General features: G+C 37.6%; 2 protein-coding genes across 3 annotated transcripts in view; one reads left to right on the forward strand and one right to left on the reverse strand.

Moving 5' to 3' along the window:
• Positions 1 to 3730, reverse strand: part of LOC147164850 (sodium channel protein type 2 subunit alpha-like) — a 29322-nt gene extending 25592 nt beyond the window's left edge. Inside the window, exon 1 of the mRNA XM_086091629.1 lies at positions 3407 to 3730. The gene's annotated coding sequence lies outside the window, so the exon portion shown is untranslated. The remainder of the gene's footprint in view (positions 1 to 3406) is intronic.
• Positions 3731 to 4654: 924 nt separating this feature from the next.
• On the forward strand, positions 4655 to 13942 carry slc38a11 (solute carrier family 38 member 11). Of its 2 annotated transcripts, XM_086091538.1 has the most exons (12): positions 4655 to 5273; positions 5343 to 5463; positions 5970 to 6044; positions 6131 to 6265; positions 6950 to 7015; positions 7096 to 7202; positions 7276 to 7355; positions 7453 to 7523; positions 9684 to 9845; positions 9919 to 10031; positions 12609 to 12740; positions 12845 to 13942. In XM_086091538.1, exons 1-12 carry the CDS (start codon positions 5262 to 5264, stop codon positions 13082 to 13084), a joined length of 1314 nt encoding a protein of 437 aa, XP_085947664.1. In that variant the 5' UTR covers positions 4655 to 5261; the 3' UTR covers positions 13085 to 13942. The 2 variants fall into 2 exon arrangements, with proteins under 2 accessions (XP_085947664.1, XP_085947665.1); XM_086091539.1 differs by lacking the exon at positions 9919 to 10031 and having other exon boundaries at positions 12845 to 13076.
• The last annotated feature ends 89 nt before the right edge of the window (positions 13943 to 14031 follow it).

Below are 14031 nucleotides of genomic sequence, written 5' to 3' on the forward strand. Positions count from 1 at the left end.
AGAGTTTATCCTCGTAAAAAGGGTCAAGAATCATAAAGTAGATATTCGTTGAAGTTTTTATTATGTCTACAATAAAGACACCATTTTCTAGATTAGCTACGATATTTAGCTACATGAGAGAGGCAAAATGTTAGTGAATGTCAACGAAACGGACAGCATTGTACGCATGTGTGTATGTATTTATTTATGATTTGGCAGACTTAATAATAATACCGTTTTGTGTCTAATACTAATACAGTTTTGTGTCCGATGACCAATTATGGTCAGTTTAATATTTTTTCACTAGTTAATACTTTTTAATACGCATTATTAACCAATTTAAAGTATTGAAAATAGCACGAGAACAAATCTATTAACTATCTTGGACACTTTATACTCCACGGGAGCTGTGCAGCATTATTTTGCCTCAAGATTGAAAAACTCGTTTTTTTGTGTTTTTTTTCAGACGATACATTTGAGTATGCCTAATTTTAAAAATATTCAACTAAATAGTTTGCTATAATGCTGTGTTTGGTGACACAAACAAGATTTTTTGGGATTCAATGGGCTCTTTTCACAAATCCACTACTTCCTGAACTCCATACCACTCTTTCATGTCCTGTCTTTCACGATTGGACAAACTGATTAATCCAGGTGTGTCTGGCCATTGTCGTCGTGGTTACTGAGGTCAGGCACACCTGGATTAATCAGTTTGTCCAATCGTGAAAGACAGGAAATGAAGGAGTGGTGCTGAGTTCAGGAAGTAGTGGATTTGTGAAAAGAGCCCATTCAACCTGTCGCATTACATTTCAAGAGAGCAAAAGTGGAGTTAACCTTGACAGGATGTTGACCCAACGAGGTCGACGCGTGCATCATTCGTCCGCTAGCAACTCATTACACTCCACTTGAGATACGCGCCGACGCTTTGAAGCTTCAAATAGAGCCACTCCACTTTATCGGCGACTTGTCGGCATCACCGACTTGACCAAGCATCACCGTACGTTCAACATTCACAGGAGCGCAATGTACAGTCTTTATATATATATATATATATATATATATATATATTTATATATATATATTTATATATTATATATATAAACTGTACGTATTGTTCAATGTACTGTATTTTCCGTTTTTTTTTTTTTTAACTATCACCCTCTTGAAAATTCCCCCAGCCTGCTAGAATATAAAACATGCAGTGCAAGTGTTGAATATTTAACACAAATCCCTCATTTGGCGAGCAAATTGACCCATAAAATGGATGATCAGAAGTATTTTGGAGACTGTAGGGAGACGACGCAAGAACAATGTCAGTTACTGATGACTGTCACCATGGCCCGCGTCCACGCTGGCAAATTATTGTTGACAAGGAACACACATCTATTTAATAACATGAAATGAATGTTAGTGTAGTTTTCGGACCTTCCTGCGGGGGTTTGTTTGCGCTCGACAGGGTCCGAAATTGGATGTTAAAAGCAGAGTATACAACAGGAGAGTTGTTTCTTCATACTATGTATCTGCATAGGAGGTCAATTGGAAATTATAGTTTGATTCTGTATACACCCACCACCCCAATTTATTAGGAACAGCAATATAATCCATTTTAATGACACCTTAACTAGGGAGGTGTGATTTTGAAAACCAATCTAATTGCGATAAAAAAAAAAATACCCTCAATGTTATATGCGATTTTTGTTTTGTTTTGTTTTTAACAAACACTACTAGATTAATTATACGTAAATTATTTTATTTGGTCATATAGAGGCAAATGAACCATTAATTAATATAAAAGTTTATTTTCTTCACTTAGTTTTGTTTACTAGTAAACACTTTAAGTCTATACATTCACCAAGACAACTCCACACTAAAGCACTAGTAGAATGACTGTGTCTATATATACTAGTGCCACTTCTGACACAGCATGCAATTAAATCTTACTAGTAAACTACTGTGCTGCACTAGATAAACTGCCAGGCCCAGTTAGTGTGTAATCTTAAGGTCATGTACTAGTATTCTTTGTCCTTGCTAGTAAGACAATATACTCCACTAGTAGAAAAACTAGAGCATACTCGTAGAATGGTCAAATAAAAGTTGTTTGAAAATGTATTCAATATCCTTGATGTCCAGCTTAAGGGCCCATGTACTAGTATGCTCCTTTTCCTCACTTGTAAGACAATTCAGCGGACTAGTAGAACGGCATTGCCTTACTAGTAATGTTGTCGTCGTCGCCCCCCCCCCCCCCCTACTACTGTATGACATTTCTGCTCACTAGAAGAAAAAAATTAGCATACAAATTAGGACAACTACATGTTACTAGTGAGGCAAAACGGCACTAGTTGACATCTGTGCACTACTAGTCATGCTGTTGACACCCTAGATGTTGACTTGTCACTGGTAGCACTAGTTTTGCTTCACTAGTAGAATTTAGTTGTGTACTAGTACGCCAAAGTTGTCCTCACTAATAACTAGTAGAGCAACTGTCTTACTACTAGTAGGCAAAACTTCACGTGCTGATAACTGCATGCTACTAGTACTACTTTTGATATAAAATTCTGCTAGTCAACATCTACTGCTTCAATTAGTAGCGTCCAGTATGCCAAAGCTGTCCTACTAGTGTAAAAAAAAAAAAAAAAAAAACATTATTAGATATATAGTAATATGGTTGTCTTACTAGTGAAGCCAAAGAGCATACTACTACATGGACATGAAATAAATGCGCGAATGACCTTCCGTACACCCCTCTCGCTTTGGGTGGCAGCGAGTTGGACATTTATCTAGGAAACTATAAAATAATGCGCTTTTTATGACAAACCCCGTCCAGGACGGTCACTGTATTGAATCTGTAACCTCCTGTGGGACTTCTCTTAAGTGCTCCCCGCCAATGCTTTGCCTCGTTGCAGACAACACGATTAAGATGTGGCTCATTTAGGGCGTTGGCGACGGGGAGCCGCCAACGCACGCTCCCGCACGCGGAGATGTTTGACGTGCCAGCTTCCATAGGCAACGGCGCGCACAGATGTCTACAGTCTGGCAAGAAAGCAAACAGGACAAGCTGTAATTGACGGCAATCTAATAAGGCTGTTGACAGCCATGCAAACAGGAAGTGCTCCGAGCTGGAGTGTGGCCTTAGAACTGCTGCCATGCCCATTAACCACTGCACTATACTGCTCATGGTTGGACAAGAATCCCTTCGGAGGAGAGACTTATTTGTCACTTTTTTTTCCCCCCGTCCTCTAAGCAGGATAAGTAAACAGTGACCCAAAAAAAAAAAAATGTAGGAAGGGCTTGGTCAAACATAGCTGATTTATTATATAATGTAAAGCAATAAACACAATGATACAGTATATTACAAATGTACATATAATAAAAAAATTCAGATAGATAGATAGATAAAATCAAATCAAACAAATTGAGATGTACTTACCATTAGTTTCCCATCATTTCCAAATGACCGGCATTCCAGAAAATGTCCTCTTTAGAACTTCAGAGACCCACGCACACACAAAAAATAAAGTAGTTTTTAAAAGAAACAAATAAGTCCGTGTTGGTAGCACGTTTGCTTCCAGTGGTTACCAAGAGGAAAAGAGCCAATTAAAAAAAAAAGAGAGAGAGAAAGAGAGAGCCTCTCATCCGCCCTGCGTGCGCCTGTCTGACTGCTGGACCTCTCAGCTTCCTGGGTACCGAAAGAGGGCAGAGTCACCAGCACGACTCCTCGCGTTCTACTCCACTACGTAACATTTGACCATGTGTGAAAAATATAGATATAATCAAGAAAACATTTGCGATTGTATTTATTTATTTATATCGGAATATCATGTACGAGTGGGAGTAACGGTACTCGATTTGACTCAAAGGCGACCAAATGAAGGCGTGTGAGGCAAGAAAGTGTGTAAAGTTGGACATTAGTTGCACAACGGGTGCTTTTGCAGCGCTTTTATGATTTAGAGGCGCTTCTCGGGACGTCATCAGTGGTTTTGTCTCCATCTGGTGGTGACAGCTGGTGACAACGCCAAAAAGTACTCTACCACCAATGACCAATATAAATTAAAATGCAGTAGGGCTCAAGTGTTCGTACAAAAACGAGGTTTTATTAGCAAAAAGTAATGTTTTTGTTAGCCACTGACATTATGCAGTTTAATCATTAACACTATGAACTGTACTTAAATAATGATATATTGTACATAAAAGTGAAATATTTTTTTTATATATAAATAATGCATACTAATAATTTCTAAATAGGTAAATAAATGCACTTGAAAGTTAAACGCAACTTAATGACTGTACTAGACTAGATTTAAAAATAATAATAAACAGTGGAAGACACTGTTTGAATAAAAATTTCAGTGATTTTTTTTGGAGACCACTAGAGGGAGCACTGATAAGGCCCATACACATTTGGAAAAAAATATGGCACTGTACGGTACAGTACACCGAAAAAAAAGTAGATACACAATATAAAATGACCTGATTATTTTTTAACGCTCTCTGACCTTTATTCACGTGACATTTATTAACTCAATCCCTCCTTCCGTATTAAAATAATAATAATCAGCTGTTAATAATTGTTGGTACCTGAAAATGCTGAGTTGATTATTTCTACCTACATGCCTCAATTGTATTTATTGATTTATTACTGTTTTGTAAATACTTTCCTGTTTAAAAAAGGTTGTGATGTATAACTAAATGACAATAATGTAAAATATACTTGGTTAAAATTGAAGATGCAACTCTCCTGAAAACAATGATCTCATTATGTTAATTAAAAACAAAAGTTTAAAATTAAATGAGTATTGCTTTAAAGGGATACAATTAATTTACATAATTCCCTAAAGGAATGTTTGCATGGCAACAGGGGGGGCTACACATGTTAACCATTTATAATCTTGTGGAAAAGTGTTTATTTGTTCATCCTCTCAATTCACATAATAATTCTCTCGGCGGGGAAACACTTGCCCTTTGTCCCATTAGTCCTCACATTGATCCAATTATTTCCCTTTTCTGAGCCGAAACAAGCGGTTGTCAAAATTACAATACACTTTTTATCATTAATCATTTAATGCCAGATTTCCTTGCGTGCTCTGCGAGGTGACGTCTTGTTTGGCCTCGGTTGACATTTCGATTCCGCTCGCAACCTGCTGGGGGCGTTGCAGAGACGTTTTCAAAACTCTCCAGCGGCGTTAAAAGGGAAGTTTTCCCAGCATGAGTGTGACATTTTCTCTCACTCGAGAGACTCAAGACAAGCAACAAAAGCACCCGTCGCGGACCAGCAGGTGCTCCCAATGGCTCAGCAGGTAAGACGACAAAATAGACTGGCAGAGTGCTTTCTGCCTTAATCACCGCTTTGTTTTCTTACTTTCCAGATAAGCGATGAACAAGGAATCTCTTTAATTCCCTCACAAAAAGCCACAAGGGATGCAAGATATTCAATGATATCTGCATGCTTCAATTTTGTCAATTCCATCATCGGATCTGGGGTAATAGGTAAGGTTCAAAATTTATTTCACAACTTGTTCATTAATTTATGTGGTTTTTAATAGTTATTTCTTATTTTTTAAATATTCAGTATACAGTACTAACTTGGTTTGTAAATACAAGCTTGCATAACATTAAGACTGTTGAGAGGTAAAAGCTCCTGATCACATGACCAGCGCCTGTTTGGCCCCCCTTTTAACTCTTTCAGTCCCCCTAAAATGTGCTGAATTACTGCTGAGTCACGCAATCTCCGTGACCCCAGTTTCAGACAAATAGCAGCAATGTGGTTCAAACGACTTTTTAAACCCGGCGATTTGCCCCATCCTGACACAAGTAATTACATTCCTCAAAAACCAACGCTGGAAGCAGAGAACTAATAATACAATTTAACACAAAGGTTTGTTTGTACATATTTAGTCACACTGCTATTTCCAATTGCTATGAAATGAGTTGGTCAACTCAATATAACAGAATATTTGTAAATCAAGTATTTTAATTTTTTAATTTCATACCAGGTTTACCATACGCGTTGAACCAAGCAGGGCTCCCTTGTGGCTTTTTGCTTCTCATCATTGTTGGGTTCATCACAGGTGAGCGAATGCAACGTTTTCCACCATTAAAATGTTCATTTTGATTCATCAGACTGGTGACAGTATGCTTGCGGGCATTATTGCAGATTACACAATCATCCTACTCATTAAAGGAGGCAACCTGTCAGGGACAAACAGCTACCAGTCGCTTGTCCAAAGCACATTTGGTTTTCCAGGATTTCTTGTTTTATCAGTGCTGCAGTTCCTTTATCCCTTTATTGGTAAGTCACGTTTTTTTTTTATACCAAATGATTCTTTGTCCAGTGGAACCTAGTAGGGGTGGGAATCTTTGAATGTCTCACGATTCGATTCCGATTTTTGGGTGCACGGTTCGATTCAGAATCGATTTTCGATTCAGAACGATTTTTGATTCAAAGCGATTTGATTGACAATGATTTTTGCTTCAATTTATAGATGTTCAAGGAATCGTCATGATCTACTCCAGTCTGACTCGCTAATGCTAATTAGCGCGCTACTCGCGGCACTTTTATCACTCAAAAGAATGGCTCCGCGCTGCAAAAAAAGCGACTTTTATTGGAATAACTTGGATCGTGACTTTTTCCTTCTACTCTCTAATGTGGCTACAACTTAACAGTGTACCAGACCGCGTGGAACCACACTGCCCCTAAGTGGCCAAATCGGGTACAACATGAACAGCGCTCCCAATAAAGGCACACACAAACAACGGGAAGACATTATAAAATAATTTAAATAAAATCAATTCTGAATCGTACTAAATGAGAATCGCGATTCTTATGAGAATCGATTTTTTTGGCACACCCCTAGAACCTAGCGTCAAACGCTATCCATTCTAAGATGCCGATTGATTTATCTTGTTACATTAACTAGTGGTTGCTTTGAGCATATGTCATTTATCCAAATTCTGGACGTATTTCTTTCCCCAGCCATGATCAGCTACAACATAACAACAGGGGACACACTGACCAAAGTATTCCAGAGAATTCCTGGAGGTACGCCGCCAGTATTCCAGTTGATCCAATTCAGGCTTGTGCGCAACTCAAAATGTGTTTAAAATGTCTTTTGTCTGCAGTTGGACCGGACCACATCCTCGGCAACCGCCGTTTTGTCATTGTGATGTCCACCGTCTTATGCACGCTGCCTCTCTCACTTTATCGAAATATCGAGCGACTGGGCAAGGTGAGTGCATTTATAACAGAATTCCAAGTGTCCATATTTTCGTTGCCAGTAAATCATCCATGTCTGCCATCAGGTGTCATTCCTGTCAATGATACTGACAGTAATCATCCTCGTCATTGTCATCATCAGAGCAGCCACCTTGGGACCTCAAATGTATGATTACACAAAATGTTTCCGTCCATTAACCATAATGATATTGCAAAGTGAGAATAAGATGGCAGCTAAACACAAATGTGGCTTCCTGTTCCAGTGCCCCGGTGGAGGACGCGTGGGTTTTTGCAAAGTGGAACGCATTTCAAGCAGTCGGCGTCATGTCTTTTGGTGAGTTGCCCTGTAAAAAAAAAGGGGGGGGGGGGGTGACGGTGAAGGATTACCCCCCCACCATTTTTCTCCATTTTTTTGTGAAAAACCCACATTGATCGTTTACCAGCGGTTTTTTTTTTGAAGAACTTTTGGGGTTTGTATATATATATTAAAAAAAAAAAATCCCAATGCATTACAATAGGCGTCAATTATACGCAGATATTTGCTATTACCTTTTTTTTTTTCCTTTTCTTGAGAGAGCTCATTATTGTTCATTCGGAAATTTTACCGATTTCACATGTCATCATCATTGCTCTCTCTTTTTAATTTTTAATTTTTTTGTTTTGTATGTGTGTGAGTATGTGTGTGTGTGTGTGTGTGCGTGCGTGTGAGTGTGTACTCATTAGTTCACCTAAAACCTTATTAAAAATCACATACCGTTCACCTAAACCGAATACTTCAGAATCCAGCTAGGTTGTCAGGAGACCCGAGGAAGGCATCTATCGAAATTCAAACACAATCTGCTTCTTCCTCTGGTCGTTGAATCGGTGGAGGCTGACGTGTGTGGAATCTCACTCTGCTTCATCTATCCTTCCTTCCTTCCTTTCCTCAGTCTCTCCTTTGGTCTCTTGAGGTCTCGCTAATTTGTTGGAATTTAGATGTTTCTGGGGTTGGTGAAGGACTCTGGTTGGTAACCCGGTGGGTAGTAGGTAATGTCTGGTCGGTGCTGGATTTCACTTTCCTTTCTTTTCTTTGATCCTTCCTCGGGTCTCCTGACAACCTCACGACTCGAGCTGGATTGTGAAGTCTTTAGGTGAACGGTATGGGATTTTTAATAGGTTTTAGGTGAACTAATGAGTACACACCCACATGCACACACACATACAAAATAAAAATAAAAAAATAATAAAAAAATATTTAAAAAAAGAAGAAGAAAAAAGAGAGAGCAATGATGATGACATGTCAAATCGGTAAGATTACCAAATGAACAATACTGAGCTCTTAGAAAAATAAAAAATAAACAAATAAAATAAAAGGAGACCCAAGGAAGGATCAAAGAAAAGAAAGGAAAGTGTTACCAACCCCAGAAACATCTAAATTCCAACAAATTAGGGAGACTTCAAGAGACCAAAGGAGAGAGTGAGGAAAGGAAGGAAGGAAGGATAGATGAAGCAGAGTGAGATCTTTGCTACTACCTATCCCCAGTCGACTGTATATAGTTGGCTCCTTGCCCTGATAAGGACATTGAATGTTTTGAAAAGAAACACAACTCTATAACCACTTTGAAATTGCTGTTTGCCAATCAGTGAAACTCGAGACAAAAAGCACTTTATTCCCTTACAGAGAGCATTTCATTCACTCTTGTTTTTCATCGCAAATTCTGCTATCGTCACTTGGGCCTCAAGGAGAATCATGGCCATGAAACAAATGCATTGACGATAGAACATTAAGTATGGGATTTGCTTGCAGCAAGGAGAAAACAAACAACAAATTCCTGCAAAGAGAACAGAGGCAAAAATAGTGCTCTTCTTCCTGAGGTCAGTGGCTGCCCTAAGGAAAGACATGGTTTGACAGATTGCAATTTAAACATCAACAAGACATAAGATATCGAAAACATGTGCAAAATCCCCTCAGGCATCAGGCATAAAAGCAAAAATTGTGAATTGTAGAGATATTGCGTAAAACTGTTTTTTTTTTTTAACCATTTCAGTTTTTTTTTTGTTTTTTTATTTTTTTGGGGGTAAAACGGGTCCCACTGGCACACTCGAACCCCAGCATGAGTCACGCGCCCCCACTATATAAGAAATTGAGTGACTTAGATGCGTTCACATCAGCCGTTATCCGGCATCTTCCATTTTAAGTTTGTTTTAATAGTTTGCCAGCGTGGTTGATTTAGAGTGCCTGGTTGTCCGCTGTGAGTGCACGCACATCATATAGAGAGTGGCAGAATAAACAAATTAAAAAGTAGAGTATTTTTTTTTTAACCAAAGAGATAGCTAGGCTTAATTTTTATTCTATAAAAACACGTTCCCATGCTATGCTAACCTCGTGAAATGAATTGACAAAGTTTTCAAACGTAGTGACTAAAACTAAAACTCTACTACTACTACTAGTTGATTTGCACCACACTGAGCATCATTTGGAGTTGTGATTTTCCGCTCCCGTGTTTCTCCTCAGCCTTCATATGTCACCACAACAGCTTTCTGATCTACGGCTCTCTGGAGCAGCCCACGCTAACCAACTGGACCCGAGTCACTCACATTTCGGTCGGCTCGGCGCTAATAATCAGCGCCACGTTTGCGTTGGCGGGATATGTCACTTTTACGGGCTACACGCAAGGTAAGGATGAATAAACATCAGGATGTCGGTTTTTCTCAGTGTCGCACGCTTGAATGCCTTTTCTCTTGGCTAGGAGACATATTTGAGAACTATTGCAGAAATGATAACTTGGCGACATTCGGTCGCTTCTGTTTTGGCCTCAGCATCATCACAACGTTTCCGCTGGAATGTTTTGTTACTCGAGAGGTAAGCTGTACTTTTCCATAGGAGTTGTCATAGATTTATGCATTTTATTTATATTTAACATTTAGCTTGGATTTAGGTTTAGCATTTATATTCATATTAGAAATTTAGATTTGACATTTATATGTATATTTATATTGGTAAATGTCCACAACAGTGTCTTTCAAAAATTCACATCAGCCAGCGAAAAATTTGGGCGGCCTCCACCCAATGCGCTGGGCATAAATAACCCAACATTAGCTCTGTCTTGTTTGGACCCAGAGCTGGGTTTACTATTTAACTTATTTGGGTTACTTTTTTTTTTTTTTTTACTGAATTTTTATTTGCTTTTAACAATTATTATTAACTCATTCACTGCCATTGACGGCTATAGACGTCAAAAATTCATTTGAACTATTTCTATTAGTTTAACATTTTTTCCCCAATTTTGCTAACAAGAGTATGAAAACCTAGAAAAAAAAATCTTTGTAAACTTAGAACAGATTAATCGTTAGTTAACTAGTGAAGTAATGTGATTAATTACAATTAAAAATTTGAATCGCCTGATGGGCCTAATTTAAAAAATGTATATTAAAAATAAGGGGCATTTAATGGTAATTAATGGCATGATAATTTTACATCTGTTATAAATGTACAATAAAAAAAATCTCGGTTTTCATAAAAAATGTAATGAAATGAAAAAAATGTTAAGCTATTAAAAATACTTCACATTAATTTTTGACGTCTATAGTCGTCAATGGCAGTGAATGAGTTTTGTTTACATGTACATTCACATCGTATAGTCATGCATAGTTTTCAAATCTTTATACAATGACCAAATCAAGAAAAATGGAAAATATTGGCAGTTCCATTACAACCATACAAATAGAGGGGAAGGAAGAGGAGGGAACAAAAAAAGAAGTAAGGGGTAAGTCCACTATATGCTTAGTGCTAATCCAAAGTCCCTATTGTGCACTTGTTTACAATCCAGTATGTAACATGTCACTGACATAGGTTGCTTATTCATTGTATTAGTAAGGCCTCAACCACCTGACAGTCACACATTTCAATGCTGCTGTGAGCGGTATTTTCAAGAGACATTTTGCATTTTGGCTCATACCCGCCGGTGTCACTCTTAATAACGTCGTTATAGGGCACCTCCTTTTTATCTGTATAGAATCATGACTGGTCATACAGCAAAGAACATTGTAAATGTTAACACTTATTTTCTTACTTACCTCTTTTATTTGGGTCATTGGGCATTTTTATAAGGGTGTGGGCCTTCTAAGTTTTTCCCATTCTTTATGTTACTAGAAAAGTGTAAATATCTGAAAAAATATGTCACAGGGAGATCAAACTCATTTTTAAGTTGTTCAAATGTTTTAAGGTTATCGTCCTTGATTAACTCATTTACTGCCATTGACGCCTATAAACGTCAAAAATTCATTTGAACTATTTTCCCCACTTTTGTTAAGAAGAGTATGAAAACCTAGACATTTTTTAAAAAGAAAAAAAAATGCATTTTAAAAATTAGGGGCGTCAGGCGATTAATTTTTTAAAATTGTAATTAATCACATGACTTCAATAGTTAACTCACGATTAATCACAAGTTTTATATCTGTTCGAAATGGACAATATTTTTTTCCCTAGATTTTCATACTCTTGTTAACAAAAGTGGAAAAAAAATGTTAAACTAAAAGAAATTCGATATAAATCAAATTTGATAGAAATCAAATGAATTTTTGACGTCTACACCCGTCGATGGCAGTGAATGAGTTAACTGGTATACATAGCTCAGCCCATTATCTGACCAATTCCTAAAGCCAGCATCCATGTTGTTAGCGGCGAAGGTCTTCACAAGCCCAATGTTCGCTAACAGTGAAATTGTCTGTGGTAGCTTGAACATAAACTGTATTTTTTGCCAAATCTTTAAAGTATTTTTTATTTTTTGAATTGAAATTGAATGAAGGAGTTCTGCAATATGGATAGTTTTTTTTTTAACCACTTGTTGGATCAGAAGCTTGACCCAAAGTGCTGGGTCAAATCCTCAACCCAATGCATTGAGTATAAATAACCCAACATCGGCTCACCTTTTGGTGTCAGCATTGGGTTAGCTAATTTAGTCAATTTGTTGTTAGTTGGCAGTTTTATAAGTGCAGTATGGGTATTTTTTTTTACCTCTTGTTGGATCAGACTCTTGACCCAACATGGTGGGTCAAATCCTCAATTTTTTTTTTTTTACTCAATTTGGGTTACTTTTAAAGCAGTAGTTTTAAGAGTGCAGTTTTTAGCCCTTGCTGGGTCAAATCACTGGGTCAAATCCTCAACCTAATGCATTGAGTATAAATAACCCAACATTGGCTGGCTCACCTTTTTGGACCCACACTGGGTTAGTTAGCTATTTCACTTGGGTTACTTTTAACCTTGCAGCTTTAAGTGTGTATGTAAATAAGCGATTATTAAAGTAAAAAGATAAAGTGCAATTTTGGCAGGCCGACAGATTTGATGTGAAATGAGAGGAACATGCTCATTTAGCAACAAAGGAGAAGTAGTAGAAATGCTCTTTACTATTCACGTGTATCAACTCTCTTTTCTTCTCAGGTGATTTCAAATTCAATTTGTGGTCGGGAGCTTTCAAAAGTGGAACACATGTCTGTAACGGCGATCATAGTTACAGTTTGTACGGCAATATCGTTGGCCTACGACTGTCTGGGAATTGTTCTGGAATTGAATGTAAGTCCTAAATAACTCCCAATTGTTCTATGGAGCTTTATTTTTTGTTAGATTATTATTATTATTATTTTTTAATCTCATTGATGTTCCGCTTAACCAACCAGGGAGTTGTGAGCGCCACACCGCTGATCTTCATCATCCCTTCCGCTTGCTTCCTCAAACTCTCCCCCGGACGCTGGTATCGCAGTGAAAACCTGATGCCCGCCTTTTTGATTGTTCTCGGGGCGTTCATCATGATAACCGGATTGACGATGTCGAGCCTCAACCCTCAAGATTGTTCACACGGTGTGGAGATGTTCTACTGCGCGGATGCCAACGTCTCTGCCACTCCGCCACCTGCATGACTGCAACTTTTGAGGACACTTAACACACTGAAATATATTTTTGGACTGCTTATTGGTTTCCTAGTAAATGCTCTTCCGCTGGTTATCCTGTGGATCCGTCTTTTGCCATTCACACAGTAGAATACACTAATATATATATATATATATATATATATATTTTTAATATATAGTAGCTACTCACAAATACTTAGGGATATTGGGATTTTTGGGCGTAATATCAATGTTTCAGTACTTTTTGCACAACTTGCTGTTCTCCAACAAGGGGCTAAACAGCTCAATTTACAACCGGTGTATTTAAAAATTATATATTTCCACTTCTATGTCTTTCTGTGACTTTTCAAGTCTGTTTCTCTGTTGCAAGCTGCCACCCCTCACACCTGCAACCACTCTAAGCTAGTGGTTTCCAAAGTGTGGTATGAATACCTCTAGTGGTATGCAAAAGAATCACTGAATTAAATGTTCAAACTGTACACTTGTTATTTTAATCCAGTACAGTACATGTCAGTCAGCTGTATTTAACTATTTTATGTGCAATACATGTGCATTTAATATCTTCGAATGTTGTTTTCAAACATTTATTTAGGTACCATTTTTATTTTTACTGTGAAATACCTTTTCTTATATTATTTTATTTGAATCTTGTGAGTATTTTTTCCGCCATTATATATTCAAGCGCAGTTAAAACTATGCACACTGTTACAATAATAATAAATATAATTCTCAGGAATAAATCCATTTCCTTTTTGGATAATTACTTGGGCTTATTTATTTATTTTAAATGGTTGATCAGTAGGGTTTAGTACTTGGAGACTAAAGTGTATTTTTGAAGGTGGCAAAAAGTTTGAAAACCATTGCATTAAAAAGTTAAGAAAGAGGTCAATTAAGTCAGCAGTTAATGTAATGGATGTTAGTTCTCCGTGAAATTTCACTTACTTTCTCAATAAAGG

Source organism: Leptonotus elevatus, chromosome 12 (assembly GCF_054856555.1).
Source record: "Leptonotus elevatus isolate MCC_2025b chromosome 12, RoL_Lele_1.0, whole genome shotgun sequence".
Lineage (NCBI taxonomy): Eukaryota > Metazoa > Chordata > Actinopteri > Syngnathiformes > Syngnathidae > Leptonotus > Leptonotus elevatus.